This window comes from Macrotis lagotis, chromosome 2 (genome assembly GCF_037893015.1).
Source record: "Macrotis lagotis isolate mMagLag1 chromosome 2, bilby.v1.9.chrom.fasta, whole genome shotgun sequence".
Taxonomy (NCBI): Eukaryota; Metazoa; Chordata; class Mammalia; order Peramelemorphia; family Peramelidae; genus Macrotis; species Macrotis lagotis.
The window spans coordinates 265,373,442-265,389,573 of record NC_133659.1 but is presented as its reverse complement, the minus strand read 5'-3'; the positions used below and the strand labels follow the sequence as shown (position 1 = coordinate 265,389,573).

General features: G+C 34.9%; 1 protein-coding gene across 1 annotated transcript in view; it reads left to right on the top strand.

Moving 5' to 3' along the window:
* The first annotated feature begins 4,974 nt into the window (after nt 1-4,974).
* The window catches only part of BEST3 (bestrophin 3), a 51,280-nt gene continuing 40,122 nt past the window's right edge, over nt 4,975-16,132 (top strand). Inside the window, exons 1-4 of the mRNA XM_074226124.1 lie at nt 4,975-5,158; nt 8,500-8,669; nt 12,716-12,810; nt 13,252-13,485. Coding sequence (XP_074082225.1) covers nt 8,518-8,669; nt 12,716-12,810; nt 13,252-13,485 — 481 coding nt within the window. The 5' untranslated portion in view covers nt 4,975-5,158; nt 8,500-8,517. The remainder of the gene's footprint in view (nt 5,159-8,499; nt 8,670-12,715; nt 12,811-13,251; nt 13,486-16,132) is intronic.

Genomic DNA, 16,132 nt, shown 5'->3' with positions numbered 1-16,132 from the left:
GGGTTCAAATCCGGTCTCAGACACTTAATAATTACCTAGCTGTGTGTGGCCTTGGGCAAGCCACTTAACTCCATTTGCCTTGCAAAAACCTAAAATTAAAAAAAAAAACCCTAGAAATTCTAATATCCCCTAAGTTACCAGAATAAAATTGTTGCTGAAAGACTGCAATCAGCATGGATAAAAGGAATATTCACATCAATGATATAGAGAACTAAAGTATTAGAGGTATTCTATTATTCAAAACCCCCCCCCTGGGGTGGCTAGATGGCGCAGTAGATAGAGCACTGGCCCTGGAGTCAGGAATACCTGAGTTCAAATCCGACCTCAGACACTTTCTAATTACCTAGCTGTGTGGCTTTGGGCAAGCCACTTAACTCCATTGCCTTGCAAAAACCTAAAAAAAAAATCACCCTGAAAAATACATGACAATGAAAATAAGTTTTTCCTCCTGTTTTTGTCTTTTGGTTCAGATTTGTGATTTTTATCTCAAATTACCAGAGTAAGAAACTATTTGTGTCAATGCATATATGATTTATAGTCTTAGAGAGAGCAAGACTAGAGCAGCAGTTCTCAAAGTTGGTCTATTTAGATCTCTGGGGGTTCCTGCGACCTTTGCAAAGGGTCTATGAAGTCAAAACTAGTTTCATAATGACACCAAAGCATGAATTCCCTATAAAATAGTCTTCCCTTTTCCAGTCTAAATATTTGTGTAGGACCAACTTTACTTCATATTCTCCATGTGGGCAAAAAAAGAGAAAGGAATAAGCATTCATTCATTTATATAGCACCTACTGTTTGCCAGACTCTGAGATAAGTGCTTTTTACAAATATTCTCTAATTTGATCCTAAAACAATCCTGTGAGATAGATATTGTTATTATCCTCCCTTTATGCTTGAGGAAAGCAGAAGCAGACAGAAGTTAAAGGACTGGTCACAGAGAAGGTAAGTGTCTGAAGAATGATTTGAACTGAATTCTTCCTGACTCCAGACCAGTATTCTATTTATTGTCCCACCTGGCTATTGTTTTCATCTAAAATAACATATTCCAACAGATTGAATGCAGGAGAAGATAGAAGAATACATCTCTTTTCTATATAGTGAGACATTAAAGAGATCTTCAAAAATATATAAAATACTGATATTTCTCCCTAAAATTTTTTTTAGTTTGGGTAATTATAGTTATTTTTCATAAAAAGACTTGTGCTAATATGTTGAATTTATTATGTTTAAAAATCAATATTTTAAAATTTAAACAGTTTTAATTACTGTTATGGTAGATATCAGCAATTATAGGTTTTTGCAAGGCAAATTGGGTTAAGTGGCTTGCCCAAGGCCACACAGCTAGGTAATTATTAAGTGTCTGAGGCTGGATTTGAACCCAGGTACTCCTGACTCCAGGGCTGGTGCTTTATCCACTGTGCCACCTAGCCACCCCGATATCAGCAATTATAACCCATAAAATCAAAAGCTCTTTGAGTTCTCAGTAATTTTTGAGTGCAAAATGTTCCTGAGACCAACTATCTTGAAGATTTTCCTGGGACTTTGAGAGGTTAAGTAACTTGCCTGTGGTCATGGGTAACATTTATGGCAGAGGAAAGACTTAAAACTAAGTCCTTCTAATTAAATAGTGGTCTTCTATCCACCATATCAGGAAAAGTAAGGCAGTTGAAATATATGGTCTATGAGATCCTTTCCAATTCTGAAGCCTAAGAAATTCATGATTTCATATTCATGGAAATTTGTTATATATTTTAGGCATAAAAGGGAGTAATCCCTATAATAAAATGTATTGGTAGACCAAAACCCAGTAGAAAAGAAAATAAGAATTTGTAATAAATTGATTCCCTAAATGTGAACTTTAAAAAAAAATCCTGTCAATGATTATAGTCAGATGAATGAATTCTTACCACCATGAAATGTCATCTCTATTTGTTTTACTATGAGCAATTTTATTGACTTACTTTATATGAATAGTCTTATCACTGAAGATGGGTCAGCATTAAAAGGATTTTCCAAGGGGGTCCAAAATAGGTTTGTTCAAAACCATATCATCATGTCTAAAAAATTTCTAGTTATCTATAAAAAATATAAAGAACAAAAGATAGTAAACTATATGGAAACTTTTTTTTTCCTGGAATGATATATTCTGTGGTTTGTTTAAAATTATAGGATTAACCAGATTTCCTTCAAAAAATGAAAGTGACCTTTTTGGGGAAAAAGAAGATTTGATATTTGTTAGATGTTTTATAAGAAATTATGGTGTATGATGGTTATTGGTGAGCCTATTTCCAAAGGATCTCTTTCAGGTTCTGTTAAAGAATACCCTTGCAGGGGTGTCTAAGTGGCACAATGAATAGAGTACCAGCCCTAGAGTCAGGAGGACGTGAATTCAAATCCAGTCTCAGATACTTAATAATTACCTAGTGGGTGTGATCTTGGGCAAGTCATTTAACCCCATTGCCTTGCAAAAACAAAAAAAAATAACAAAAAAAAAAAGAATACCTTTGCCTCAGGGTTTGTTCAAGATAATAGGAGTTTGTTTAAGCAATCTCATTATTATTAAGCATTTTACATTTTTAATGTTCTCTGCCATCATTAATTAGTCATTTTTCAGAATAACTCTGTGGGATAGAAGAGCACAATAATTCCAGGTGTATACTGCATTCTTGATCTACAAGCACCATCTACCTTTACTACATGAAAATGGTAGACAAGGGCTTAGGTTTGCCCACTCATTTACTGTCAGTCTAAAACATCTTTGTATGTCTTGCCACAACAAAATCCATTGAAATTACAAGTGGAAAAATGGACAGAACATCACTGAAGTTTCTAATTTGTAAAGAGTGAGATTTATTAAAACTAACTAGTTGTTATATTTCAGGCTTGTAGATTAATTCTTCATTACTATTACATTTATCTTCCTTTCATTTAAAGCTAATTAAATTTTGTGATCACTACATAAAAATCAGAGCAACATTTTAGTCCTTTGCAACATTTCCCTTTGGTTAAAAACTATGCTGCCACACATAAAAATGTATTTGACTCACTTTAGTACTTATTATAAAGTTTGCTCTATGGCAGAATCAAAGAGTGATGGTTAGAGAGAATCATAGAGACCAATTAATTTGATTGCATTATCTTGTAGAGATATATTTGAATTTGAATGATTTTCCCATCGTTGCATAGGTAGTAACAGAGCTGGGATTTAAACACAGGTTGTCTGATGCAAAATTCATTGTCTTTTTATTAGTGTTCTACTTTTAGCTGCCATAACTTCCCCAGATATATAAATAGCAACCTGATATTTAAGTTGGAATAATCATTAAACAACAAAAAACAAAGCAGGAGTCAATCAATTGGTGAAAAGCTAAATAAATTAAGGTACAAGAATGTAATGTAATTTTATTGGACTTTAAGAAATGATGATAGAAATAGATTAAAGGAAAGTCCAGGAATACTTATATGAACTGATACCAATTGATGTGCATAGTACGTGGAAACCAATTTACAACACTGAAAGAAAAATGACTGTGATTAAGAACTATACTCAATTCAACAACCAAACACTATTCCAGATGCTTGATGATAAACAATGTCTCCCACCTCTTTGTAGACATGAGATATACATTTCAGAAACATAACCAATTAGGATTTGTTTCACATGTCAAGGAGGGTTTTTGTTTTGTTTATGGGAAAGACCAGAGTTGGAATGCTAATGATACTGATGCAAAAGAAAATGAAGAAAAGAACATTTATGGATTATTAAAAGTATTATTAAAAATAAGCAGAAAAGAGTAGAAGGAAGTTCAAAAAGGAAGACAGACTGAAAAGGCAGTATTTGAATTATAGAAAAGAAAAGCAGACAGACAGGAAGAAAGCAGGAAGGAAGGAAAGAAGGAGCACAGAAACAAAGGAAGAGAAGAAGAAAGGGAGGGAGGAAAGGAAGAAAGAAAATAAGGAACTAAGGAACAAAGGAAGGAGAGGGAAGGAAAGAAGAAAAAAGAGGAGGGAAGGAAAGAGAAAAGGAAGGAAAGAAGGAAGGAGAACATCAAAGTTGTACATAGTGAGTAAAAAAATAAATTGTACATAATAGAAATTTGGAGTTTCAAATACAATTTCCTTTTTTGTTTTTGTTTACACATTGAAATGACCATGTTTATTGAGATTTAGTAAGATCATAAAAAAAAGAATTGTTTAATGTTCAAGCTTCAGGTAAAACATTTAGTTAGATACAGAGCAGCTGGAATTTTCTTCATTCTATAATAAAGTGCCCTGTTATTTAATTAATATTCCTATGCCAGAACAACTCTCCCTTTTAAAGGGGAAGGGGTTGTTGAACAGAGTAAGGGTTCTCCTCAACCAAAAGGAAATATCTTTAAAGACCAAGACATTTTTATAGTTTCACAAGGAAAGTTTATCAAAAAATTCCCATCTAAGCTAATAAATGTCTTGACCCAGACAGTGATATTCTTTCCCCTATCATCTACCCAACCATCACATGCTATAATTCTGACCTATTTATTCCACTCATCACACACATAGACACACATGTAGATAATTGTTGTCTATAATAACAGCCATCCTCAATACCTTTGTGTCTGAGAGAGGGAGTGAGGGAACTCTCAGAGGAAAGCTCCATTCTGCTTATGAATGAGACTCATCTGCCCCACCCGGCTTACAAGCTTTCACAAACCATGATTCTCCATACAAATCACCCAAGGTGTATCTTGATTCTCTCCTTAGCAGTTGGAGACTTGTTGTCCTCAAGTCCTTAGGAAAGATGGGTTCTCCTTTTAAGACAACTGAGGAGGGCATTCTCCCTGCCACTGCAGACTCATTCTGAGGACTGCCTTGGGTAGCAGGTGGAGTTATAATTATAGATTAGAAAAGAGCCAAATCAGCAGCTGCTGCTAGCTGCCTGGTGCCAATGAGAACTGACATCAGTGGGCCGTTGGCATAAACAGGTCTCTGAAAGTGGAAAAAAACATTTTAACCCCTGTGCTTGTCAGTTCGCTCAGTGGGAACCCAACAGAACACAAAATCCTGACTGGGGGTCACACAAAAAGCCACAACTCTAACCTAAGGAAGCCTTTGCCCAGAGGAAGCTTGGAGTTAGAGGAATTTCTTTCCTGTTTGGAGTGCCAAACCAAAGAAACAGGTTAGTAAGTATGATATGTACCCAATGCACTTATTTGATCTCCACTCGGGCTCATCTTGATCTTTCAGACAGAGAAGTAGACAAGAAAATAACAGAAGGGCGACATGATGGTTGGTTGAGTGAGCATTGTTGACAACATTCTAGCTAATTGTGGAAAAAAAAGTTGATTTTGTTATGTTCTTGTAATAATAACATTGGCCCCTTAAGCCATATTCACTAACAAGTATGTAAATGTGATACAAAAGGTGTCTATGGTACAAAATGGCATGAGATTTATGTCATGACAGCCACCATTATGTAATATATTTATCTAAACCAAAGATCCTCATTTCTAATTGGTGCAGTGGGAAGAAAGATATGTACTCAACTTCAGCCTTTGTTGTTTGCTATGTGTGACTTTGGACAAGTCATTTAACTTCCCTGGTCCTTAGTTTCTTCATCTATAAGAGGAAGTGGCTGGATTAAAATGTCTCTAAGATCCATAGATGATCTCCAAGATCTTTTCCAGCTTTAATTTGTGATTTTTATCTATCTAGCTGTCTATCTACCTATTTATCTATTGCTGTCTGTCCATCCATCTGTCTTATCTTCCCACATATATATGGTAGAGCTATTTCTCACTCTCTCTCTCTTCATATATATATATTTACAGATATATCCATATCTATATCTATATCTATATATACACATACAGACCTGTGATTCCATCCCTTTGGGAAACTCCCAGTGCAGAAATTCCCTCCATTTGGTTTAAGCAGCTCATAAAGTTTTAATTTAATAGCAAACAAATGTAGCACTGCCAATTACCTTTTGCATTAAATAATAATGACAGGGAAACTGGTACATAAAGGATTCATTTCATGACACCAAAATCAGATGTCAATTTGATCACTTTTTTAGAGAATATTTATGAAATGGATGTTAATTTTGTGTGACAGATCCAAATGTTTTTGGCCATCTCTATGATTTCAATCTCAGTAGAATTTGCAAGAGATTTTGGCTTACAAAAAAGCCATCACCCCCCCTTATCCTTGTGACAATGTTTTGAAAGTTGTTTTTGCATCATTTTGTTCTGAATATGTTTCATATTAGAGGCTGAGCAGGCTTTTCCTGTTTGCATTAGCCTTGATCTAGCACCTATTAAAGAAAAACAAAACTTGATATTTAAATGTCTCTTTGAAGCACTAGAATTTTGTAGGATGCTTTAGAAGCTAGACTTGATTAAAGCTATAGCCATGAATTTTTTGGATTTGTTTTGGGACTACCTACATCACTGGATGTGGTTGTTCAAGAAAGGTAGCTTACCAAAATGCAGGCTCTGTAGTCATGTAAGCTCTAACATACTGAACAATTCTCCCTATTGTCTTCTTTCCCCATTCCCAAAAGATTGTCTCAATATATCTAATAGAGGATTTTTGAATGGAGGAACCTAACATCACTGTATTTCAGAAATGAGAAAAATGGAAAAAGTTGGTTTCATTGTTAGAAATTATAGGTTTAAATCTTGTCTTTGCTACTTATAATCTTTATGGGCCTTAGTTGCCAACTGGACTGCCAAAGAAAATGATTGTACTCAATGATGATCCAGTTTAATATCCATAATCCAATGATACAAATTGCCGTTTTCAAGTGTTCAAGAGGGAAGGTGAGTTACATCTTTTGATAAATCTGTCAGGGAGATTTTACCAGAGAGATAAAACCCAAATATCTATAGCCAAACTAAAATGATCAAGAAAGAAATTTGAGTGGAAATTTCAAAAGTCATTTGCATTTTTCTTCCTGAGTTCAAGGAAAAAATACACTACTTTCTTTTTTTTTTTTAGGTTTTTTTTTGCAAGGCAAACAGGGTTAAGTGGCTTGCCCAAGGCCACACAGCTAGGTAATTATTAAGTGTCTGAGACCGGATTTGAACCCAGGTACTCCTGACTCCAAGGCTGGTGCTTTATCCACTGTGCCACCTAGCCGCCCCCTACTTTCTTATAAGTAGTGATTTAATTTTCCCTGAATTTCTCAAATGCATAACTCAAATCACAGGTAGATGAATTGATTATATATTACTTTGGTTATCAGTATTGAGTATTCATCCTTGAACTTTCAAATGAATGTAATGTGTCCAGTTTGCTAAACTTCTAAACTTCTCCATGATATAAAGAAAACATGATAGAGGGCAGTATCTCCATATAGTAACTCACTTGAGACTGCTTTAATGTCTCTTGTTTCCTTCAACTAAATGTTATTGTCTAATATAACTAATAAATAATTCTGAACAAATTGAACATAAAACCTTGACAGGCTTTGGGAAAATTGGTATTCCCCAATACAACTGATTCCAAGGAGTCCTTTCCACTCCATTCATATTAAATTTATGTAGAAATCCTGTTTTGAAAAACAATTATCAATATTTCTGTAGAAATAGCGGAGACAAACCAAAATACTGATAAATATAATGACTATAATAAAGTAAAAACAGCATCAAATTCTGAAAAATACACAAGGAGAAAAAAAGGCTCAGAAAAGGACATAGAAACAACCAGAATAGATTTTAGTTGTTCAGTCATTGTCAGACATGTCTGACTATTTATGACCCCATTTGAAGTTTTATTGACAAAGATATTACAGTGGTTTGTCATTTCCTTGTCTAGCTCATTTTATAGATGAGGAAACTGAGGTAAACAGGATTCAGTGATTGGCCTAGGGTCACTGATTTAAACTCAAGAAGTTATCTTCTTGAATCTAGTTACAGGACTTTATCCACTGCATAAACTAGCTACCCCTAGCTTAATTACTTTCTTGTTAAAGTTATTATGCAGTTTTTAAAACTTATAGTGAGAGTTCTTCCTGAAATATTCAGTGGTTATAACATCTCAGAATCATAGATTTAGAACTTTAAGGGACATCAGAGATATTCAAATCCAACCTCTTCATTTTAAAGATAAAGAAACTGAGGCACAAAAAGATTAAAGGATTTGTCCCGGGAGAGTCACACAACTAATAAATAAAAAAATCAGTATTTGAATCCAAGTCTTCCAGATTCCAAGCCCAATTTCTTCATTGTCTTTGCCTTGCTACCTCTCCTCAGTTTTCTTTGTTTGGGCACTTAAATGTTTGCATATTGATGGTCACTAAATTTATAATTTTAAAAATGTTTAGAGTACTGATAAAATAATAGCCCTTATCTAGTCTTTAATCTCTAAATCTCATGGATCAAGGATTTTTGCCTTAAGCGTTTTCTTTAAGATAAAAATAAGCAAAAAAAAAAGCAAAAAAATAAAAAATAAAATAAGCATTATTTATCCCATTTTTGATAATCAATGTATTTTTTTTCTTTTTTGTTCTTCCAGAAACCCATTATCCAGAAAATGACTGTCACTTACTCCAGTAAGGTAGCAAATGCTACTTTTTTCGGATTTCATAGGTTACTCCTCAAATGGAGAGGCAGCATCTACAAACTGCTTTACAGGGAATTTATTGCCTTTGCTATTCTTTACACGGCAATAAGTATGATGTACAGGTACTTTTGAGATATTTTTGTATGCCTCCTTAAATAGTAATTCAATTTGATACAAAGGTCTGTAATAATTGGAGCCCTTTGGCTGCTGATTGACTTTGCCTTAGATAGATAGATGATAGATAGATAGATAGATAGATAGATAGATAGATAGATAGATTTTTATGTATAAATTTGACTTACCTTTTTGCATGTAAACTTCTGATGTCCTCTCTTCCTTCAGTCAAGTTACACTGTTTAGAATATTAAGTATATGCTAACTATCAGGGCCAGATGGTACTTATATTGGTTGGATAATTAGCTGATTATTATCAAGTATCAAAAATGTTGATGTAGGTAGATCCATCCCAAGGTGCAGACAATATGAATATATGGAATAGCAAAGGCTAGAAACATATTGGCATGCCACCCACTAATAGATGGCCAAGTACCAGTTAGCTTTGAGCTGGTACTGTGATAGGTAGTAAATGATTACCAAGTAACTGAATAATAGCATTCTTTATTTAGTAGCAAGAGGTCTAAGACTGAAATCCTTATCCAGGCAAGTAATCTTTCCTCTAGAGCAATTTCTTAATCTTTTTTTTTTGTTTGTTTCTTGGGCCCTTCTGGCCATTTGATGACTCCTATAGCCCATTTCTAGAGTGATGTTTTTAAATGCATGAAAGAAAATAATATTCATTGCTGGCTCTCAGCAATAAATTACAAAGAAATTATAATGAGTTACAAAGGAAACCATTTTTATTGAAAAACATACATTTCATTTTTTAAAATATTTTATTTGTTTTTCCTATTACATGGTATTTTTAACCAATCTTTTTTTTTTTGCAAAGTTGTGAGTTTTACATTTTTCTCCCTCCCTCCCCTCCCCCTCCCCTCCCCTCCCCCTCCCCATAGAAGCAATCTGATAGAAGCTCTACATTTATAAACAATCACCTATATTTCTTAATAAAGAAACAAAATAATATAGTCTATGGTTTAGGAAAGCTGTATTCTGAAAATACAGGGTGGTAAAAGATCTTCAGTTCATGTTCAATTAAGACCTGTTAAAGGAAAAGATATGTTTGTTTGGAGAAGAGAAGACTCGGGGATTAAAAATAAACCAAAAAAACCCCAAGATCATGATTCCCAGATTAAGATCCTCTTCTCCAGAAAATAAAATCTAGAGCTAGGATGAAACTCACTGTAAATTCATCTTTATGATGGAGCTCAAAGTTATGGCAAGAGAAGTTCTCAAGATCAGATGCAGATTTCCTAAAATATCAAATAGTCTATATTTTCAGATGAGGTCAAAAATAGGAGGAGACATTTTATAACAAACCAAAACAAACTCTAAGTTGGATTTAAGTATATCTGACAAAATTTGATTCACAACAAAATGGTTTTACATTATATTTTACAAAATAGCATTTTAGTGATTTGTGTGTGTCATTAACTGAACTTTCAGAATATTGCAGGAACAAGAAACCAGTTCAGAAGAGTTGTCATACTGGTTTGTTTTCATTAACATGGATATGCTACTGGTTAATAGCTTAAATCAGCTTTTGTCCCAAAAGGGGGGACCTTAACTCCAATACTTAATGCATCCCATAGAATTTTATTAAATAATAATAGCTAATATTGATATAGTGCTTACTATTTGCCAGGCCCTTTACTAAGTACTTTATAAATATTATCTCATTTGATCCTCAACAACCCTGAAAGGTAAGTGCTATTATTTATTCCCATTTTACAGATGAGGAAACTGAGGCAAGTGGGGGTTAAGTGTGACTTGCCCAGAGTCACACAGCTAGTAAGAACAGATTTGGACTCATGTCTTCTGAACTTCACATCTGGTTCTCTATCCAATGAGGCTGCCTAACTGATCAATATTTATATGCAAATATCTTCTTTCTAAAGATAGCTAATGTCCACAACAACAACAAAGAATAATTCATGATTTAGTATTTTGTTTAAATTTTTGGCATCATTGAATCATGGAATTTTAAGAGCTAAAAGGGAATTTAGAGTTCTTCCAAGCCACTTGCCTTCATTTTACAAGTGAGATTAGATAAAAGATGTGAAATGACTCATCCATCATTTCAGAGTAAGAGGCAGAACCAGAATTCAAACCCAGGTCTCATGATCTCAAAGTACAGAACTGTTTCCATGACCCTATGCTTCCTGTTTTATGAAATTAATTCTTTATATGTTGACTAGCAATTTTAGCATTTGAAGATGCTATCTGAATGTGTCTCCTTCCAATGACTTGATGGATTTGAAAACCAAAATATAACTGTAAGAAATGTTAAGCAAATCCTTATTTACTCATTATTAATGTCCCTAATTTTATATTAAAAGATTGCCTAAAATGAACAAATAACTACATTTAACAATAGGCAGAGCTGTTTTTCTTCATAGATTTGTTCATTTTTCTTTCTTAATCAGACAATTAGGATTAGATAAGCTCTGATATCCTTTCCTGTCATATTCTCTAAATCTATGTCATTCAGTCTGGTAATAAACTACACATAAATGGATGGATGCATGGATAAAGAGACAGATGAAAAGATAAATGAGAGAGAGAAACAGAGAGAGAGAGAGAGACGGAGACAGAGAGAGAGTGAGACAGAGAGAGAGGTGCATTAATGAACCATTTGTAAACCATCTTTGGCTATTTCCATCCATGATTAAGCCAAAATATTACAGAACCAATCTGATTGTAATCTTTGGCCTAAGTGATCATCAGTCTTTCCTAATGACTGTGGAAATAGTCTGTATCTCATAAAGTTTTTCCTCTTAATATGAGGCAGGAACACCAAACTCCCCAATTCTCTCTTCTTTTTATGTTTCTCAGTTCACTAATCACTATTTTCTTCTGTTTCTCCGAAGTGGTTTCTCTCCTTTGTCCAAGTTGCAAATTTCCATTATCTTAAATTGAACCCTTGCAGCTTCTTAATTATGGTCCTTTTCTAGATTTTTTTTCATTAATGGAGCTGTTTTGCTTGACTCTTATAGATTACTCCTTGAATATATTGGTGTTTATTTTATAATCTGTGTTTAACTACTTAAATTTATTCAAAGTTTACTGTGCATCTACTATGGGCAAAGCAGTAGATAAATCACTAAGAAAAATGTAAAAATGAACTGGATCCAGCTCTGACCTTAAGGAGTTTATATTTTAATAGGGGGAGGATAAAACATGTTCACAAATAAATCTTTCTAGATTTCAGTTTTCTATCAGAATGGAACCTATATTCTGTCCTTCTAATGTGAAAAGCATTAATGAGCATTTATTCATATTACTTTTTTTGACAAGGCAATTGGGGTAAAATGGCTTACCCAGAGTTACACAGCTAGTAAGTGTTGAATGCCTGTGGTCACATTTGAACTCAGATCCTCCTGATTCTAAGGCTGGTGTTCTATCCACTGTGTCACCTAGCTGCCCCTCTAACAAACAGTTAGATAAATAAAGGCTTAACAATTAGATCAAATTAAGAGAATTAAGAAAAAATATGCTCAAAAATGCTTTGGATTGAATCAAAGCTATGAAAAGTATATTATTTTCAACAATCTTTATGAATCTAAACATACAAGTTTTTTCTAATTTTTATCTGCTTTTTGGAGAGATCTAAACTAAAATTTAAATTTAGAATAAATCATTCTAAATTCATTTTAATAGTCATTCTAATGGCATAAATAATTTCATTCATGGAGAAGTATCGCTGGTGAATTGGGGGAGGAGAAATGCCTCACTTAAAAGCTAATAGAACAATCTGTATCAGTCAGAGCCATTATAGAAAATAATCAAAACATGAAGCTTGTTTTTTTTTTTAATCATGTCTATTAAAACCCTCTATTTAACAATCAGTAATCTTTATGACTGTAACAAAGACCCACCGATCAGCTCAGGTACATTTCCTTTCTTTGCTCCTGGTTGCTGCCAACAACAACAACAACAACAACAACAAAACCTATTTTCTTTTGCTTAATTGTTTGCACTTAATATCACATGCAGAGCAGGTGCAAAAGTACAATATCATAAAGGGATGTGCCTTTTATTTTTGCTCCAGATTGTTACTTACAGGAGCCCAAAAACGTTTCTTTGAAAAATTATCAATTTACTGTGACAGATATGCTGAACAAATTCCAGTAACCTTTGTGCTTGGTAAGTATAGGTTACATGCAGAATGAAGCCACCCAGCTGTCTCCATTAGGATGACACAGATGACTGTGCATGGAAGTGTTACTAAGCTGAGAGGCATGTCCCAAAAGCTATTGCTTGCAATAAGAAGTTACCATCATGCATCAGAATTGCTCCTTCAAAGATGCTTTTGCTAAATTAACACTGGACAAGTTTGAGATATTAATCTCAATGCCTTCTGTTCACTAACTGTCTGTTTTGCCATCATTATCTCAAGTCTAATATCCACTTACCAGGTTCTACGTGTACCAGTCACAAATGTATATTTCACATTTCCTAGGCAATATTATAAAGGTTCGGGGTCACATCTCTCTACCCCCAAAGGGCTCAAATTCAAAAAAAATGCATCCATATAAATTATACTTTTAAGTAAAGAAAAATCACATTAACTCTCTTATTCTTTAGGGTTTTATGTAACTCTGGTGGTGAACCGATGGTGGAACCAGTTTGTCAATCTGCCATGGCCAGACAGACTGATGTTCCTAATTTCCAGTAGCGTTCATGGAAGAGATGAATATGGGCGTTTACTCAGAAGAACACTCATGCGCTATGTCAATTTAACTTCCTTGCTCATCTTCCGCTCAGTGAGCACCGCTGTGTTCAAAAGATTTCCAACAATAGACCATGTTGTAGAAGCAGGTATTGTAAGTTTATTTTCCTTCCTTTGTGAGGTCCTTCCCACCTCAGCTGGAAATCTGGAGATACTCCCCAAAGATTTATTGTTCTGTGTTCCCCCCTCTCATATATGGAAAGTTTTTGTGATGTTGAAGACATTTTGAGCATCATGAGGGATAAAGGTGGGAGAGGACATGACCTCCCAGGATAATGCATCATTACTTTTGTTGTTTTTATGGTGGGATGGGAAGGGCTCGCTTTTTCCCTGAATTCACCACATGTAGTGGACCCACTTACTTTACCTAACCCTAATAGGAGTCTCTAAAGCAGTTCATAACCTGGGGGCCCATGGATAGATATCAAGGAGTTTATGAACTGTTTATGAATTGTTGAGGGGGGGAAAAGGGCATCTCAAGGTTGTTGTAAAGATAAAATGAAATAATATTTGTAATGTGCTCTGCAGATCTTCAAGTATTTATTATTATTAGTAGTAGTAGTAGTAGTAGTAGTAGTAGTAGTAGTAGTAGTAGTAGTAGTAGTAGTAGTAGTAGTATTATAGTGAGAAAATTCCCTCAACCACAGCAGATCACCAACTGCTCTTCAACTTAAGGGTTTTATAGAGGTATCTGGGACACCAAGTATTCAAGTGTTTTACCCATGGTAATTTTGAAGGAAAAACCCAGGTGGAGTGTGGATAAGTACCTCTTTTCCACCTGAAAGTCATGAAAATAGCCAAGGGTCAAGGTCAAACTCAGATACACATATACAAAAGCAAAGGCTCACCTTAGTCCTGACTGATCCCAGTTTTGTGCCATCTTGAACCAATGGAAATAGGGAAGTGGAGGAAAGAGAAGGTTAGTAAACTCTCCTACATTCACTTTTATTATTATTATTATTATTACATGGGGAAGTAAGGCCATGGCTGATAATTAAATGATTATCCCTAAAACAGCTCTAGGTGGGGGCGGCTAGGTGGTACAGTGGATAGAGTGCCTGCCCTGGAGTCAAGAGTACCTGAGTTCAAATCCAGACTCAGACACTTAATAATTATCTAGCTGTGTGGACTTGGGCAAGCCACTTAACCCCATTGCCTTGCAAAAAACTTAAAAAAAAACAGCTGTAGGCATAGACATAGACCACAGATAGAATTATTAAGTAGATGTGGTTTTATTTAACACCACCCCTCTTTCTAATCTTTTTTCATCAACCCCTCTATTTACAAGTCCTTAATATTCTTCTATTTGTCCCTCCCCCATTGATAATCAACATCATTTGCTTTTAATGTGCATGTCAATTGATACCATACCTGTTCTAGTGATGTCCAGTGATGCTTGCATTTGAAGACATCTCTTATAGTGGAATGAAAGGCTTTATGATGTTGAAGAAATTTTGAACATCATGAGAGAAAAGGGTGGGAGAGGACATGACCTTCCAGGATAATGCCTCATTATATTTCTTGTTTTTATCGTGGGATGGGAAGGGTTCTCTATTTCCCTAAATTCACTACACATAGTGGGATCACTTACTTTACCAACCCTGAGATTAGCTGAGTCATCTAAGGAGTTGAGATTTGAGACTGCACAAAGGGACATGTGTCCCATATGTTGACTCTCCCATCTTGGCACATGCCTCCTTGACTCTCCAGACTATCCTAGTCCTATGCCAAGGGCTCTGGGTAGAACAGGAAGTTCAGGGATGGGGTAAAATGTCATGGCTGATTTCAGATATAGGGCACAGCTGTTGACACCATAGTGGGCAGAGAGAACTGATAAGTAATAGGAGATAAGGGAGGTAAGGATTCACAAGGCTTTGGGGCAGGGGCACAAGAGACCCCATCCCTTCTGCAAAATTTAATCAAGAAGAAAAGGTCAAAAGTATAAACCAGACTCTAACTAGAATTCTAAAGAATCTGGTCATCTTCTCCAATAACATCATCTCTTGTCTCAGGGCATACTGTTATCTAGAGGGTCAAATATGACAAGAAAGTATGGTATGAGGGATGAAGAGAAGAATAATCTTGTAATTGAAGCAATTAGTCAAAGGCAGACAGGATTCTAAGTGGCCAGTTATAATCTGAGCTACTCCAAGCTCTAAAAAATCATGTAAATCACATTTATCTGGGATATAAGAACAATAACCATAAAGACCTAGCTGTCTTGGTAAAACTATGTTTGGATTGATGTTGTAGATAAGACGTTTTTAGTTTAATCTCCAGCGTGTGTGTGTGTGTGTGTGTGTGTGTGTGTACATATAAACATCTATCGATATACACATACATAGCATTTTATTTTCAGTTAAAATAAAGATTGGGCACTTTGCTCACTTGAAAGACAAAATAAGGTAATTAATCAGAATCAAAATTCTCTAAGTTTTGGTCATAGGATATAGAGCTGTAATTAAAGACTATATAAGAGACTATAATAATAGTAACATTTATAGCTTTCATTAAGGTTTACAAATCTCTTTACAAACATCATTGCATTTGACTCTCACCTTGGGAAATGGTTGATAGTATTATTTCTTTTTTATAGATCAGGGAACTGGAGACAGAGGTTAAGTGACTTGCCCGGGATCATATAGACAATGTATCTCATGAGATTTGAACTTTAAGTCTTCCTCACCAAATCCAGAGGTTTTATTCACAGGTTAGAGCCACCTGGAGCTGCCCCTT